Source organism: Papilio polytes, unplaced genomic scaffold (genome assembly GCF_000836215.1).
Source record: "Papilio polytes unplaced genomic scaffold, Ppol_1.0 DF824047.1, whole genome shotgun sequence".
NCBI lineage: Eukaryota > Metazoa > Arthropoda > Insecta > Lepidoptera > Papilionidae > Papilio > Papilio polytes.
In genome coordinates, this window is record NW_013525157.1 from 3,017,317 (window position 1) to 3,035,082 (window position 17,766).

Genomic DNA, 17,766 nt, shown 5'->3' on the forward strand with positions numbered 1-17,766 from the left:
CTTTTTAATAGTGAAAGATTTTTCGAAATCGGCCTAGTAGTTTTTGAGTTATTTCAATACATACAAACATCCAGAATTTTTTTTTCTCATTTTAGTATAAATGTATTTTCTAATCAAATTATTTTGATACAATACCTGTGTCTATTTGAATCGATCCAATTATATGTTTGGGAGGTAAGTTAACAACTTCCTCAGTTTGTGATTCATACTTCTTTAGCATGTCTCTTATGATCACGTTGAGAGGATTTGAATCAACAAAACTTTGAACTTGCTGCACTCTATCCTCTGCCCAGAGATGAGCAAATCTATTGTAACCCTGAAAAAACAATGTCAAATGACGTTGTATAATTTTTTGATTTTTATTTTATTTTGTTTGAACTCCAATAGATAAAAAACAGAAGATAAACATAAGAAGGACTTTAAAGAAAAGATGTAAAGAGAGAATTGCAGTTTAAATAACAATTGAACTATCAAGGAAGAATCGAAAACTAGATCAAAAAAACTTAATACAAAGTGACATACTTGTAATAACTTTTCAATATCTGGCTTGTACATGTACATCATTCCTTGTAGCGCCATCACAGCTCTCACGATATCTTTGTGTTCAGACACCATTCGGAAGTAGCTCCTTACACCACCTAAACTTGAGCCAGATCTAGACCCTATAGCACCACAGAAGAATAAAGAGATAAAACCAAAAGAAATTGACGATATAAATATAGGTATAATATTATGCTATCTCTGTTTATTTTTAAGTGCCTGAGAGGGATGGAAATAGTGTGTGTGTTTATGACATGATAAATGAACAAAGGTTCTTTTTAATATGTATTTTGTAGACAAAATTAAGATTTACCGCTTATGCTTCTTGTAATTGTTAACGAAGCGCCTGCAGACCTCATTTTATTAATTTGATCTTGTTGTCCCCACATGTATACGTTACGATGTATATCCATGATACAGTTTAAAACAACCTACAAAAATGTTATTATTATTCTATATGTTACAAGGAGAACGTTAGTTACGAGTGTGGAAGTAGAGGTAGACCTAAAAAGAGATGAATGGATTGCGTGAAAGGTGACATGATTAAAAAGGGAGTGATGACTGAGATGACGTATGATTGTTATGTGGCGGACAAAAACCTGTTGCGCCGACCCTACGGGAGTAGGATAATGATTATTCTACATGTTAACTTGTTTGCTAATTCCGCTGCAGTGACACTTTTTGGGGAATACAATACAGTAGAAATTTACAGTCAAAATACAATAATGAAACTAAAATATCTCTTACTTGTGAAAACGCAGATTGCACTTCCTCTAAAGTGGGTTTGATTAGAATTCTCGGTATCTGCAGATACATCATCGTTAACATTAGCGGCTTCAATTTCTTCTGTTCCTCGGGATCGGTGGTCATTGTCAAAAAACTGAAACACAGTATATGATTTCTTGAAGACTAATTTCGCTTTTAGGTTTTGTTATAACTTGGTAGCATCTAATACTTTTATGATATGAATGATACTAAAAAATATCATTACCTAGAGACAGAAGCACGTTTCCTCAATACATCGAGACTTTGTCTTGTACACTTGATAAGTGATTCTAAGCATTTCGTTGCAAAATATGCGAATAACTCATTACACTCATTAAGAGTAGGTGTCACTTCAAAACGGTCGGGGTTTTCTATCTCTAAGAAAGCTATAAAATAATGATTACTTATGTCATTACCTTAAGAATAAAATGTTTACACATATTCGTTATTTGAAATTTCAAGTATTCTCTTAATTTATGTAATTGCAATGATAAAAAACATACCAGCATTTTCAGGAAAAACTCTAGTCGCTGAAGTTACAGGTTTCAACGCTTTATCGGGATCTAACCTGAAATATTTGTATGATGTTGACTTTAGTCAATATATTTCATACTAATATTATAAATGCGAAAGTTTAGATGGATGAATGGATGTTAGAGTTCGTAGCCTAAACGGCTGAACGGACTTCGATAAAATTTGGTATAGATGTAGAGGATAGCCTGGAAGAACACACAGGCTACTTAATTTTGTTTTTATTTAATTCCACGCGGACGGAGTCGTGAGCGAAAGCTCGTTTAAAATAAACAAAAATCAAACTGTTTGAAATTTACCATTTATCTTTCAGATCTTTTATAGCTTGCGCAGGCACACTGCCTAAAAATTTGTTAATAAGTTCTATAACAGCTAATTCTGCGTTCCACGACTTCTGCTGCAGACTTTGCGCTACAAATAATGTAATATTACATTATTCAGCTCTTAGTGAAACACTACATACTTAAATATGATTATAATTAGTGCATCTTACCTATCTCATCACGCCTTACTAAATTTTCTTCATAGAATATGTTAGGATCAACCGCGTTTACTGGTAAGTAGACTAACATTGTACTTGCTATGGACTTTAGAATTTCGTCTATACGAGCCTCTTTCATGTCTGTAACCTGTCAATAAAATTTCATTCAATTATACGAAAGATGGAGCAATTTATTTGCTATATCTCATGAAGGGATAGTGGATAGAGTAGCGATCTTACATTGCTACCATGACAGCCTACGCTATTCTCATGACGCTATCTAACTTTATAAGTTAAAATCTAACTAAGTAGACAATTTAATTACTACACCAGAACAAAATTAACAGACTATACTTCCTCGTATGTCTTTAACACACAACATACCTCTTTAACGAATAAGTCGACTTCATCCATTATTTCGGATATATTGTCACAGTATGCTGGAATCTCTAACGAAGTCCATGTAATAGTAGAGAGTCCAGGTTGGAAAGCTTTTTCCATCTTAATAAGTTGCGCCCGTAGTAGAGGTAAATATAACTTAGGCATACTCCTGTAAAAGGGAGGTTCATTAGTTTACACTTTGTTGATTTAGTAATATTTCCTTTACCCACTCCAACTAAGCTCTAAGGCTTGTGCTAGGATATGGTTCACGACAATAGTCGAATGGCGGGATTCGAACCCTAGACTAAGAACGGTAGTCTGTACCCCAAACCATTAGGCTATAGACGCTTAAATTTATTTTATTTAATTATTGCTTAGTAAAAACTCACCTTCGTATTTTATCATTTCTATCGACTAATGCTTTTATACGTTCAAAGTTGGAGAAAATTCTGTCTTTACAGTATGCTACTATTTGAGCTGCGTCGGGAACACCTACAATAATAGTAAAGTTAAAAACTTAACAAAGAACCTGAATTCTTAAATTAGTGAAATGTTTACCAATTTTACATAGATTATTTACTTAAATAACTTGTGAACTTACTTAATTCCAATTGCCACATATATTCAACCTCCCTGATACATTCCGGTATGTAAACGTTAAAATTTACAACGTACAAATTGGTGAGCGGGTGTCGAATCAGCAAAGGAGCAATTAAACCCAACCTCACCTGGTAAGACAAAATAGTGATGAATTTTAAATCTACCGACTTTTATATTTTTAGTTTGTCTTCGAAGATTACCATCAATCTTTTTCAATATTCTAACTAATATTATAAATACGAAAGTTTAGATGATTGGATGGATGGATGTTTGTAGCCTAAACGTCTGATCGGATCTAAATAAAATTTGGTGGGCGTAGAGGATAGTCTATAATAACTTAAACTGCTCACTTTTGTTTTTTAATTCCACACGGACAGAGTCGCGGGCGAAAGCTAGTATCTTTTAAACTTTAAAACCAGCCCACGTTATTCTATGTTATAATATAAAATCTTTTAAATTTTAATCATTTACCTGTCCTACATTTTCTTGCCAAGCGCTATGATAAATTAATTCAAATTCAGTAAATACGATTCTCATGACGTTATAAAGTTTGATGCATCGTTGAGTATTCTGAAATAAATTAAACAATTTATTATGTTATCAAATATCTAGCCATTTCTAGCTGCGATAACTTGTAATTATCCTTCAGTTTTCGTTTGTTTTACTATTTTTTGTAACTTAGCTGTAAGTTATCTATAAATAAATAAATAAAATAAAAAAAAATATTATACCTTCACTAAATAAAGAGTATTTTATATTTACAACAATTATTCGTTTCCTACGTAATTGTTACTCCATATTCCTTTATATCATTCCGTCATATCAGATAATATGTTTTCTATATATCATTAATTTATTTATGTTAATGTCATTAGACAGATAAAATTAAATAGCTTTACCATATGAGTGATAACTTCGTGATGCTTTTTATACTCTTCCATTGGTAATTTAATATTTTTATTATAAAATCTTATCCACATTATTCTACCAGCCACTGGCGGCATATTCCTCGGCAATTCAGGATTTTCTCTTTCTTCGTTGTACCTTGAAAAAATAGATTAAAATGGTGTCGAGGATAAGCCAAAGGGGAAATAGATCCTACCATATGGAATACTAGTCGGTGAGGGAGACAGTGAAAAAGGAATAGAGCGAGAGAAAGATATTAATATAATATTAAGATATTAATATAATAATAATAATATAATAATTGTCGTTATTCTATACCTGTCACGAATGTTTTCAATTTCCGCAGTAAAATTACGTATCGAATCGTAATACTGATCTTCCAAATATAAACAGTCCAGTTTTAATTTCTCAAAGCGTTTCAATAAGCTTAAAGCAATTTCAGTTGTCGGACATAAGTTCACGCTCTGCGAAAAAAATGCAAATCAAACAATAGTAACACCAGTGGTAACTAATTTAACTTGAGGAAACCTGCTACCGAGTTACGATACCAAGTAACTGGGACGGAAATAAACAGTTCTCCTTTTGAGTCTTCTCAAAACCTAACCTACAAAATTTAAAGTACTTATAACATAAGGTGGCAAACGAGCAAGCGGCCACCCGAATCCGCCAAAATGGCGAAGCGACCGCTGCCCATAGACATCCGCAATTGCAGATGCGTTGCCTACCCTTATCCGACGGAGGAGGAGACGCACATAAAGGGGATATTTCCCCTTCCTATCCTTCATCTCCTCCACTGTCAAATCCACTTCCCCTCCCCATCCTCTCCTTATGAGAAAAGGTTGGTAAGAAATAAGGGGCTTTTAAATTAGACCTCCGGCACCACACTCATTAGACGAAACACGGAATTACTTCCACTTCACGCTTGTCTTCTGTGTGGTCGTGGTATTACACCGGGCGTGCCGGCCCATTCGTGCTAAGATGTTAAAGCGGGCACTACCACTGTACTTTAAGTATATCACATAAACCACTTATTTGTTGTTTGTAATACTTATAACATACATTTATCATAAAATTCTCCAACAACAGCTCCTGATTGGCCACATGGTCTTTATAACTCTTGTAATCTTTATCGAAATCTGGTCGCCTGAAAACCAAACATGCCAAATCCATATAGAAACATTTCTAACATTGAAATTGTTTTAAAATATTTTATGTTCCAACCTGTGATCTAAAGCATCGTATGTTTTAGATGAGATCGTTTTAAAAAGCTTGTTAAAATTCGCTGCATACTCTTCGATGCCTTCTAAAGTCGTTTTATTCAAAACATAATAAGTAATATACGTTTGAAATAAATCTATTATCTGCAAAAGAAATTCATTGAGTATATACGCTGCTGTTTAAATTAACTTTATTGAATTATGATTAAACATCCAGTAAATATCTGTGTTACTTTTAATAAACGTTTCCGGAAAGTTTCAAATTTTCCGAAGATGTACATTTCTGAACAATCGAAGGGTCTCTCGTCAGCTGCCGCCATCATCTCCTTTTGCGTCTCGTCATAACACTCACGATAAAAGCTGTATAGACTCAGACAAAGCTGAAAAAGTAATTTAAACTTTATAGTACGTTAAAATAATTATAACATTTTCTTTTGTGTGTGTTTATAATTGTAGTGTTTCTAATCAAATTTATTACAAAAAATAATACCCTCGCTTTCTTAATGAAGTTTTGCTTATCCTGATTCCAGATCGTCTTTTTGCCTTTCTTAGTCAAATAGTCCATGCACATGTTGAGGATCTGATTGGTGACTTTGACCAGGAGCGTAGATATCTGTTTGGTTGTGTTGTAGTAGCGAGATGTCGCAAAAATCATTCGCACCGTGTACAACAAGCCTGGTATATGTTGATGCATGGTTACCGGATCACATCTATATTACAAAAGAATTGACAACTTCTACAAAGTAGTGATATTATGTAATAACGAGCTGTCGCTGGTTAAACTACGTTAGCGCAAATTTGTATCACCATTTACGCCTTTTTGACAGCGCGGATATAAAAAAAATACTATAATATGCCCATCAACGTCAGCTACCCTTCAGTATAAGTCGGGTCGAAATCGACCCAGCTATTTCGGAGATTACCCGGAACAAACACGGCTTGCGAACATACAGACAGTATACAATATTTTTCTTCTTTCCGAAATCTGGGTTTTTTCTTTTGATTTTACAAACAGACACTCCAATTTTATTATATGTAGGTAATACTAAACCCAACATTACCTATACAACGGTTCGCAGTATTTTTCCAAAGCGTATAAATACTTCACATTATCATTAGCTTCGTTATAATAGTCCGTAACTTGATTATCTAGTAATCGCCATTTCTAAAACGAAGAATTGATGAAATACAATAGCAGCTACATACAACTAGTTACTTAGAGATGGATCACTTTGAATGACTCCCGATATGCTTAAAAATCTTCGTTACTGATACAGGAATATAGTAACACTAGGTTGGCCGCGACTTCGTCCACGTGAATTTACTAAAATTCAATTATATTACCTTGATAAGCTTAGATTTGGCTCTTATAAGTGTATGGATGTACATTTGGCATGCTTCACTCTTGATATGCTCTATTATTGACGTGAAAGTCGTTAGCTGACGCCTCCAATAGTCCAGTTCAGCGAGCGGGCCAATGTTGGACGGCTCACGTCGCAGCTGCTGACTTTGTACCAATACCTGGGAAAAAGGCGGACAATTTGATAATGACGCTCAAATAAGAGCTGAAGGTAATTACAGCGTTGGTTAGTATTTCAAAGATTGATGTTCTATAAACTTGACATATCACCCGTTGTCTCTTCTACTATAAAATTAAGGCCTTATCTATGACAAAACATTTAATAGGTAAAGACCGTTTCTCACAAGTTAAATAAATATTTTTTTTGTGGTGCTGAAGACTCAAAACTTTCATTGTACCAACCAAAAAAGCGTAAAAATTTTCTTAAGACTAATCATATGATGTTTCTACTTATTTTACCATTGTAATCTGTTTCATCCATTGCTTAACAAATTTGCAGATTTCTTCTAATACGTTAGTTTTAGTAATAGCGTGTTTCATCTTCTCTTGATCTGATAGTTCGTCCTCATACAACATATAGTTTATTTTGAATATCGTGCAGCAGTCGAGATCAATTTTCGTTTCTTTAAAAATTATTACAAATGTGAGAAATAAGTACAAAGACCATTTGTTTTTTTCCTATAAAAAGCTGGACAATAATATTTATTGCTAGCTTTTGCTCGCGACTTCGCCTGCGTGAAATTAAAAAATATAGCCTATGAAACTCACACCTTTCTTAAAATCGGCCCAGTAGTTTTTGCGTGAATCAAATATGTACATACATACAAAAAATCCAAATATATAAATCTTTCCCCTTTATAGTTTAGTAAAGATGACGATACGTGAGAAGAAAGGACGGAAACTGTTCTTCGTATTTAAATTCCCATAATAACTTACTGGATAATGATATTTAAATAAGTAATTTAGCTTACTTTCAAGATAATCTATAAACAACATAATCTTGGAAATGTATGACGGAATTATATCTCCACTTCTTGGATTGGGAGGGTTGAGATCACCCCAAGCTTGGCATTCTTTTAACGCGGGTACGTACACTTGTACCATTGTTTTGTATATACCGGATACTACGTTGTCCTTCTCCGAACTTATATCAATGTGTACTAAATAATAATCCTGAAATAAAAATAATCTAAAGTTCTGAAGAAATGATTTTCACACACATTATTACGAAATGATTTTTTTGGATGTAGAATTATAAAGAAATGTAAAATATAATTACATCTGCAACATTTTTCACATCAATAGCTTTGTTCTTGATTCTGTACATCGCCACGCATCGTCCCTGCACGGGTATTGTGGATGTATCCGATATGTATGCTCGTTCCATCCATGTCTTTTGATTTGGTACGAAGCGGCCAGATTCTAATTAACGCAAAGTACTAATCAACATGCATACGTTACAATACATTTGATTTTATGGAGACCAAACAATTTTGACTGACTACTCCTAAATACTTTAAAGAAGACTAATTAATGACAATAGTTAAGCCGTTTAATTAGGCTATCGTTCAATTAAAACTAAAATGCATACATAAATAGTATACTCGAACATCAAGCCGCCTAAAAAGTTCCAATAAAACCAAGCGATAATTTAATATCTACCCATTTTTAGAGGTGGCAACAACGCATCACACAAAACTATACAATTTCTGCCGCCCTCAGCAACAGCACTATCCAATATGTCGATGTGAACGTCTGCATCAAACACACCCTCCTGTAAGAATATTAAAAATTAGCAATACGTACTGGCACTGCCACTTATAATCGATTAAAAAAGAAGAAAAAGCTATGAATTCTTTTACAACTGATTGTCTATTCGACGAGGGTTTTTTTAAGTTGATTAGGTCTAGAATCTCGTATAAACCTTTAGTATGATACCGAATCTGGGCTTTGTATTGCAAAATCTTCATTCCATTATGGCAAAAAACTAGAACTCATACATTGGACATGAATTACCAATACGTATTCTGGAGTCTTGTTTATTATGGAGGCAGCATTTTCGAGCAAAAATCTGTGCTGTGTTTTTATACCTCCCATGCGGGCGCTACGAGCTTCTTTAGCTTTCGCCTAGAAAAAAACTATCTGTGTAAATGGTGCAAAAAGTAAAATAAAACAATTTTATTGCTAATTATCAAATTTATTTACTTGCTTGTCTTTATAAGACTCGTGGCCAAGAGCAAGAGTGCTCATTGAAACTCTACTCTTTTTCTGAATGTCCTTCAGTCTGGAACTGACATCCAAAATAGCTTCAAGAGCAGTGCGATCCACGACTACCCGCTCCTCATCACTATCGTCAGCCTCTAGTGTGGGACGTCTTTCTCTTGAATATTTTTTTGAGAGTTCATCTATTTTCACGGCAGTATGTTCGACGTCTTCCGCCTTCTGTTCAGCATCTCCGGATGCCTGAGCACCCTCAACCTGAACCGTTTCCACATTTTCAGGAGCAGGTTTGTCAACATCATCAGACATAGTTTCTAAAACTAACTTTACACAATTGTACTATAATTAATTACAAAAATAAATTATGTAACTAAGAACAAGCAGTGGCGTAAATTGAATTGAATAATTAAATATGACGTTATTCAAATTATCATTTTTTATGTTCGAATTTTAAATAGAAAACTTTATATATTATTTAATTAACATTGCTTGAAAAGTTCCTTATGTTTTTCGTAAACCGTTAATAGAATCTTAACTTTGATGTTCCCCAAAGTCCGTAAAAATTGTTCTTTAAACGTATACCAGCGTTTATTTAAAATTCAATTCCACAATGACGGCTAAAGACCTTATATGCAATGCAGAAAAGACAGGTAGTGTTAATTTTAAAAATGTGAAATGTCATTGTCAATGTCAAATTCATTATTTTGTATCGACGCGGGAAATTAAAACTATTAAATAATATAACTTAACTTAAATAAAAGGGATTTATCTCTTCCAGCCTTAAAGTCTTTCCCATTTAGGCATGAAAAACGATACATTGTAAATAAACAAGTTGTTTTTCAAGTGTTTGTCTTATAAGTGAATTATAGTCACAAGGAACTATTGTTAGTGTATTACATTTGTTTAAATATGCGACGAGGTTGGAGAGGACGATATAGGAGTAATTGGTACCGTCCTCGCGGTAGGAGTACCTGCAATAATTCTACCGCTGCAAATCAGAGTATAAATCAACCTTCAACATCACAACAGATATCGCATAATTCCGTCGCATCTTCGCGGGCACCAGCTAATCAAATACCTCTGGTGATAGCTGTAAGTAAAGATCATCAAAATGACACTTGGAAGTTATATTTCCCGACCGAAGGTAATTTAATACATCCATATAAATCATAAGATTACATTTTATTTTAATTTAAATCATAACAAAAAAGAATATGCATCATTATAACTAAGTTTTAAAATTATTTCATTCATTTATTTCAGAAGAAACTAAACCAGATACTTTAAAACATGTCAATTGCTTCAAGACCTTTATACTCAAAAATAGAAGTTTATTTGATTTGGAAAAAATTGACCAATCACGAAGTGTGCCACTTGATATGCAAATGATGTTAGAAGACACAGATTTCAATACTAATTGGCCATCATTTCAAAATGATTTATTTGAAATGCCTGAAAACACACTACATTTACTAGAGTACTGTTTACATGAGGTTAGTATTAGAAACATCATTTTATCTTTTACATCATTGTTCTAGGACTTTTGAGGTCTAAAAAAACATTTTACATAACTATTCTTGCTACATAAAACTGTTGAATAATTATTGTTAGCTTAATAGAAGTAAATTTTTATTTTTTACAGAATCTGAAGTGTGAGTCGAAAATTAAAGTAAGAATTTTAAATCATCAACCAGTTATACCTATAGCTAATTTGAAAGTTAACTACTTTGGTAAGTCATTTTATAACTATTAAATACTTGTGAGAGATGTCTATCAAGATTATTAAGTAGAAGTTTGTGGTCTTTGCCAACCCCATGAATTGTTAAAGATTTGTCTTCTTAGAAAGTATTAAAATTAAATTTGGATGACTATAAAGATTGAAGACCAAAGAAAGTATGCATGAATTTTGTAAAAGAGGATATGCTGTATGGAAGAGTACATTCTGTGCTGATCCTCTTTAGGGATAAGGGCAGGTTGATAATGATGATCGTTAATAAATTTATACGAAATTATTCTTCTATTTTTTCCATGTCAATGGCTAATAACATTTTGTATAAATGTTAAAAGAGACTCAACAATAATCATCATCAACCTGCCCTTATCCCTACAGAGGGTTGGCACAGAATGAACCTTTCCATAAATCTCTGTCAGCATATCCTCTTTCACAATATCCATGCATACTTTCTTTGGTCTTCAATATTTATACTTTCTAGTTTACAGTGACCAAAAAGTAACATGGTTTAAACTATCATTTCAGGAAAATTAGTGACTATCAAAGGTACAGTTATCAGAGTTGGTAGTGTCGGTCTTATTTGCACTTCAATGGCATTTGAATGCACCAGTTGTCATAATATACAAGTCGTTATACAACCACAAGGAATATTTACAGGTAAAACAATCTTACTGATATTATAAATGTGCAAGTGTGGATGGATGCAAATTTGTTAGAGTTTGCACTCTAAACCATTGAATGGTTCTTGATACAACTTGGCAGAGATGAACAGGATTGTCTGGAGAAATGCTTGGACCACTAGTTTTTTTTTATTCATATGTACTTACTATTTTTTTGGCATTTGGCATCAATTGGAATATCGCAATAGTAACTATATTCACAAACTGGTGCTTTGCTTATTTAAAGTTAAATAAATATATCTTTTCAGCTCCAAACTTCTGTCAAAGCTGTCAAAGTGGACACAAGTTTGATACGCTGCAGTCGTCCCCTTTCACCAACACAACTGATTGGCAAGTCGCTAAAATACAAGAGATTCAGTCTCAGGTGCATAATTTATCCTTCGAAAGCATCCTTAGACCATTCTTTTAGAAATTCAATTTTTATTTAATTTTAGAGTGTTTCCGGAACTATACCAAGAAGTGTTGAAATAGAACTACAGGGTGATTTAGTTGGAACAGCGTGTCCCGGGGATGTGCTCTCTGTTACTGGGATTGTTCAGGTATAACCATGTTATTATGTTAATTAGAAAAAACCTACTTTACCACTAAAATTTGGTAGAAGTATACAAATTTAATGACATCACACTTGTTGAAATCTATGCAGTGTTTAAAGTACAGGATGACATTAAGGAATTGACAAATATACAAACCCATTTATAACATATGTATTTAAAAAAATATTCTGTATTAATCAGACGGACTACTAGAAGCTAATATTAAAATTTTAATAAATATGTCAACTTTTTAATGAATACCAAAAATTTAATGAATGTCATAATTTTAATGAATATCAAATGTTTAATTTAATAAATATGTCAACTTTTTAATGAATACCAAAAATTTAATGAATGTCATAATTTTAATGAATATCAAATGTTTAATGACTGTCAAAATTATAATGAGTATTAAAGATTTTTAATGATTATTTGCAGGTGCGTGGAGAGAGCAAGGGCGGGGAGGACGGGCGGCGGGCGGCGCGCCTGCTGCAGCTGTACCTGGAGGCAGTCTCCGTGCACAGCCAGCGGAACCTCAGCAACCCCACACTCTCTTTCACGTTGAAAGATTATTATGCTATACAGGTCAATTACATATATTTTTTATCTTTAAATATGATTAGTTATGTGAAAGTTTTTACCTGTTTCATATTTTAGTAATGTTAAAAGATTTGTGTTTTGGTTTGTAACGAATAACTTCAAAAATTACTGGTCCGATTTAAAAAAAATCTATTGCTATTAGAAATCTTTATCACTGACTAACATAAACTATATTTATTATCGGACTATACATAATTTCGCGCGAAGTCGCAAGCAAAAACTAGTAAAACATGCATTTGTACATTTTCTCTTTTTTTTTAAAAAAAATTGAAAGAAATAGAAAGTTATTGTTCCAGTATTTTGATAGTAAGATAAAATTCACAAGACATTAAAGTCTAGAATGAATATTTCAGGAAATCCACGCATCTGAGGATGTATTTAGATTGTTGGTACATTCGTTATGTCCGTCGATATTTGGTCACGAGGCGGTGAAGGCGGGGCTGGTGCTGGGGCTGCTGGGCGGGGCGGAGGGGGAGGGCGAGGGCGGGGCGGGGGCGCGGCCGCACCCCCACGTGCTGGTGGTGGGCGACCCCGGCCTGGGGAAGTCCCAGCTGCTGCAGGCTGCGGCGCATGCAGCGCCACGAGGTGAGATTCCGATCAAAATCATTGTGCACTGTTTACATCTGGCCAGTCCAGTTGGTCAGTAGCACTCAAAACTGGACTGATATTCAATTGGCATTATATATGTCTGGCGTCAGTGAGTTCATACAATCTTTGACTGGCTCACATAACTGTACTAGCCTAGTGTGAACCGGGTTTATCGTTGAATCAATATGCAGTCAAACCGTGGAATTTGCCATGCGTTTGTGAATTTAGGATTACAACCGCGAAGGATACCATAAGTTCAGTTTAACAGTTATGTATTACCACATCATTTAAATCTTTTACTTAATAATGCAATTTTAAGGTCTTAATTTTCTAGCTTCATAATCTTAAGAAATGACTATAAATCTTGTCATAATGCATATTTAGAATGAAAAATATAAGTTAAAAGCGCTTTGTTCCCACCGCTATAAGATTTTAAAGCTTATTATATGATCTTTTGTGTATTATGTAAAATGATAATTGATAAATCATACTTCATACTAATATCATAAATGCGAAAGTTTAGATGGATGGATGGATGTTTGTTAGAGTTTGCAGCCTAAACCGCTGAACGGATTTCGATGAAATTTGGTATAGATATAGAGGATAGTCTGGAAGAACACATAGGCTAATCAATTTTTTTTAATATCACGCGGACGGAGTTACGGGCAACAGCTAGTAAGTATATAAATGTGTGTTTGCGTGTTTTCGTGTTTGCAGGCGTGTACGTGTGCGGCGCTTCCGCGTCGGGCGGCGGGCTGACGGTGTCGCTGGGCCGCGAGCCCGGCGGCGACTTTGCGCTGGAGGCCGGCGCGCTGGTGCTGGCCGACCGCGGCGTCTGCTGTCTTGATGAACTGGATAAGGTAACTACGCTACACCCCACCCATCTTCAAAACCCTTACACATCTTGACACTTCTTCACACATCTTCATACATCCTGACCCATCTTCATCCAACCTTACACATCCTTACATATCTTTACACATCCTCGCTCATGCTTACCCATCGTCATCACCACCTCACTATAATATTTAAATATAAATTTACTTATATTTCCTTTAACCACTCCTACAAAGTTCTAGGCTTGTGCTAGGATATAGTTTACGACAATAGTCGAATGGCAGGATTCAAACCTTCGACCGCAAGATCGGTAGTCCTTACCCTAAACCATTAGGCTATTGGTGCTTTATACACCATAGTACCATTTGTGTTATTTCAATAATAGGCCGATTTAAAAAAATCTTTGATCACTAGAAAGGTAATTTATCATAACATAGGCTATATGTTTTATTACGTTTTAATTTGACTGGGACGAAGTGGCGAGGAACCGCTAGTTTATTAGGGGTGTGGTAGATGGGAGCGCACCACAGCCGGCTGCTGGAGGCGATGGAGCAGCAGCGCGTGAGCGTGGCCAAGGGCGGCGTGGTGTGCAGCCTGCCCGCGCGCGCCACGCTGCTGGCCGCTGCCAACCCCGCCTCGGGCTCATACAACAGGTCTCATACATACACACTTTTTCTATCTTCGCCTTCTATTTGAGGTCGGTCGTTTTTTTTAACATAAATAAACCAGCCCTTGACCACGATTCCACCTAATTAGACGCGGTCGAAGGATAGATACGCGCTAGATACCGATTCACCCTCCTTTTTAATGCACCCACTCATAACTGCACTTCCTTGTCCTTAGACAGCACGAATCTTACAAGTTTGTTCGTCAACTTACATACTCAAATCCACATTTATTATACAAACTAGCTATTTCCGTGCCCTTTCATCCGCATCAAATAATAAAAACTTTATTTTATTGCTGATATTTGTGAAATTTTTAAATTCTTATGCATAAATAACATTGATTCTATTGCTATTGAAGTACGACAGATTATTGTTGTAACAAAATTAAATTGATACAAGTCTAAATTCTATGACAAGAACTTTACAATTTACGAAAAATAAATAAATTTACAATAAGATTTGATTTAACATGAAGTAAAAATTCTCAGATCCTTTTCCGACTGATAACAGCATTTTTTTTCTATTTCAGAGCTAAAACTGTCGCTGAAAATCTGAAACTAAACTCGGCGTTATTATCAAGATTTGATTTAGTGTTTATACTGCTGGATCAACCAGATGAGGTTGGTGTATAAATTCTCTCTTTAATATTAATATTTTTGTTTTTATTCCTATAGCAGTGTTTTATTTCTTTTTAGAAAATAGATGCGATGTTATCAGAACATGTTCTAGCGCGACACTCTGGTAGAGGAAACTCATCGAAGAGTAAAACGAATCTTAATACTGAAGCAAGTCAAAATGATCAAGATGTATCGCTAAGGTAAAAGGTAACTTAGCTATATTACTTGTGCGTAAGGAATGAATAGACTTGTTCGCAAATATATACTGATGTTATAAAGAGGAAACATTTGTATTTTTATATATATTGAAATAACACAAAAACTTATAGGTGTATTTCTTAAATTTTTTCGCCATAAAAAAGCTGTTATTAGTGAGTAACATAGGGTACTTTTTTATTATTATTTGATTTAGTATAGTATTGTAATTTCTGTGATTTGTAATTACTTCATATGTTACTTAAATCCTTTGATTTGATATCCATTATAGGGCGGTGGCGTCAAAATGTATCTAAATTCCATCCGCCGCCATCTTTGATTTACGACAGTATAAAATAAATTGTCTTCGGGATTAAAATGAGTATAGAAATCTAATTAGGTCTTATATTAAATACTTATACTTAATAAATGCGAAAGCTTAGTTGTTTGTTAGAGTTTGTAGCCTAAACGGCTGAACGGATTTCGATAAAATTTGGCATAGGTGAAGAGAAGTCTGGAAGAACACATAGGCTACTCATTATTTTTTTATGCAGACGGAGTCGCGGGTGAAATTTAGTAAATAAATAAATAGATACACAAAAACCTCTTTATTGTTTTCAAGTTACAAGATACATGTTGAATATCAATATTTCAGTAAAAGGCTACGTTTGAAAGCAGGGGAAGTGATAGACCCGCTGCCGCTAGTATTGCTCCGTAAGTATATAGCGTACGCGCGGCGTTACGTGCAGCCCGCCATCAGTACTGCGGCGGCGGACGCGCTGCGCGACTTCTACCTGGAGATGAGGCACCGCCTGCAGACTGCGGACGGCGCGCCAGTCACCACAAGACAGCTCGAAGCCAGTATACGACTCACACAGGTATGTTACTATTCTGTAAACTTGTATTTACAGGCTAAACCCTAAATACTAGTATAAGACCAGTAGAGACGGACATTACTTTACCATTCGAATGCTACATTAACTACGTACTAGTTTCGGTCGCAACTCTGTCCTCGTAGAAATAAAAAAAAAACTAATAAGCATATGTGTTCTTCCAGACTATCCTGACTGGATTTTAAAAAAAAAGAACAAAATAGCCCACGTGTTTTTCCAGACTATGTCCTACATCTATACCTAATCATCGATATACGTTCAGCAGTCTAAGTCATAAACTCTTTTAAACATCCATCCATCCAAGCTTTCGCTTTAATATTAGTAATGATAATTTAAAAACAAGCCATTCCTCGTTCTAAGTTTTAATATCCTGATAGTTTTATTTCGTATATATAGGCTCGAGCAAGAGCTGAACTCCGCGAGGAGGCGACGGTAGACGACGCGAATGACGTCATCTGTTTGATAAAACACAGCTTAGTGGACACTTTCAGTGATGAATTCGGAAACATTGAGCTTTCAAGATCCATAAACGGTTCTGGAATCAGCTCTAGAAGTAAAGTAAGTATATGAAGTATACACAGAAATTAATGAATTACAATATATATGCGATGACAACTGACAAAACCACTCTTATTAGGGAGGGTGGATAGGTTTGTAAATTCATATGTAACAAACTCAAAAGGGGAATATAAAAAAAAATATTCCCTTACCAAAACTACGTAAGCTATGTGTAAGTATTTATTACCAGGAAATAATATCATTGAAAAAATTACTAAATATATATAAATTATATATTTTCAGTTGAAGAAATTCTTAGATGCGTTAACAAGGCGATCTCATCAGTTAGGTAAAGATATATTTACTAGGAAGGAAATGATAGAAATACACAAGGCCGCGGCAGTCCCCGGAGACGCAGGTGAACTTATTGAGGCCATGCACGTACATTCGTATTTACTACTCAAAGCTACCAATACTTACCAATTGATCTCTTTGTAACACCACCGCTAAGAGACGTTTAATGGTCATTTAAATGTAACACTGGCGCACCCATTCGTTTGTCACGAAATGGATTCTAAAGATGCCTTAATGTATAAAAAATATTGTAAGTGTAAAAAATAAAATGTTATAGTTACACAAAAATGTTTGGCTTATTTATTGATATTACCACCTATAATTCTATGTATTAAAAGTAACAAATAGAGTTAAATTATTTCTATCAATCAAAGGTCTATCTGAATTTTATGCACAATGCACAGAATATCATGATTAGAAATCACAATGAAATAAGAGTTTTTCTCATTAGCAAAAGATAATAAAAACTAATTGATATTGAACATGGTTAAAAATAGTCAATTTATGATACTTAAAAATCTATGATAAATAACACAATTGCATTTTTTCCATACACGAGAAATTTCGAGC

General features: G+C 34.5%; 2 protein-coding genes across 2 annotated transcripts in view; one reads left to right on the forward strand and one right to left on the reverse strand.

Annotated features, from left to right (window-relative positions):
• The window catches only part of LOC106100340 (dynein heavy chain 8, axonemal-like), a 29,843-nt gene extending 20,431 nt beyond the window's left edge, over positions 1-9,412 (reverse strand). Inside the window, exons 1-26 of the mRNA XM_013279165.1 lie at positions 8,987-9,412; positions 8,798-8,908; positions 8,444-8,555; positions 8,061-8,203; positions 7,753-7,954; positions 7,241-7,404; positions 6,766-6,942; positions 6,483-6,586; positions 5,912-6,131; positions 5,655-5,801; positions 5,426-5,565; positions 5,264-5,348; positions 4,523-4,668; positions 4,198-4,342; positions 3,770-3,868; positions 3,300-3,426; positions 3,088-3,190; positions 2,702-2,867; positions 2,330-2,465; positions 2,136-2,247; positions 1,809-1,873; positions 1,532-1,691; positions 1,288-1,420; positions 854-971; positions 523-662; positions 136-316 (exon numbers count right to left, since the gene is read on the reverse strand). Coding sequence (XP_013134619.1) covers positions 136-316; positions 523-662; positions 854-971; positions 1,288-1,420; positions 1,532-1,691; positions 1,809-1,873; positions 2,136-2,247; positions 2,330-2,465; positions 2,702-2,867; positions 3,088-3,190; positions 3,300-3,426; positions 3,770-3,868; positions 4,198-4,342; positions 4,523-4,668; positions 5,264-5,348; positions 5,426-5,565; positions 5,655-5,801; positions 5,912-6,131; positions 6,483-6,586; positions 6,766-6,942; positions 7,241-7,404; positions 7,753-7,954; positions 8,061-8,203; positions 8,444-8,555; positions 8,798-8,908; positions 8,987-9,310 — 3,760 coding nt within the window. The 5' untranslated portion in view covers positions 9,311-9,412. The remainder of the gene's footprint in view (positions 1-135; positions 317-522; positions 663-853; positions 972-1,287; positions 1,421-1,531; positions 1,692-1,808; positions 1,874-2,135; positions 2,248-2,329; positions 2,466-2,701; positions 2,868-3,087; positions 3,191-3,299; positions 3,427-3,769; positions 3,869-4,197; positions 4,343-4,522; positions 4,669-5,263; positions 5,349-5,425; positions 5,566-5,654; positions 5,802-5,911; positions 6,132-6,482; positions 6,587-6,765; positions 6,943-7,240; positions 7,405-7,752; positions 7,955-8,060; positions 8,204-8,443; positions 8,556-8,797; positions 8,909-8,986) is intronic.
• Positions 9,413-9,796: 384 nt separating this feature from the next.
• On the forward strand, positions 9,797-17,457 carry LOC106100819 (DNA helicase MCM8-like). Its single transcript, XM_013279869.1, has 16 exons — positions 9,797-10,145; positions 10,265-10,494; positions 10,644-10,731; positions 11,259-11,390; positions 11,662-11,777; positions 11,848-11,952; positions 12,385-12,531; positions 12,900-13,131; positions 13,852-13,994; positions 14,485-14,624; positions 15,169-15,259; positions 15,335-15,456; positions 16,107-16,329; positions 16,741-16,902; positions 17,146-17,340; positions 17,421-17,457. Exons 1-15 carry the CDS (start codon positions 9,911-9,913, stop codon positions 17,338-17,340), a joined length of 2,361 nt encoding a protein of 786 aa, XP_013135323.1. The 5' UTR covers positions 9,797-9,910; the 3' UTR covers positions 17,421-17,457.
• The last annotated feature ends 309 nt before the right edge of the window (positions 17,458-17,766 follow it).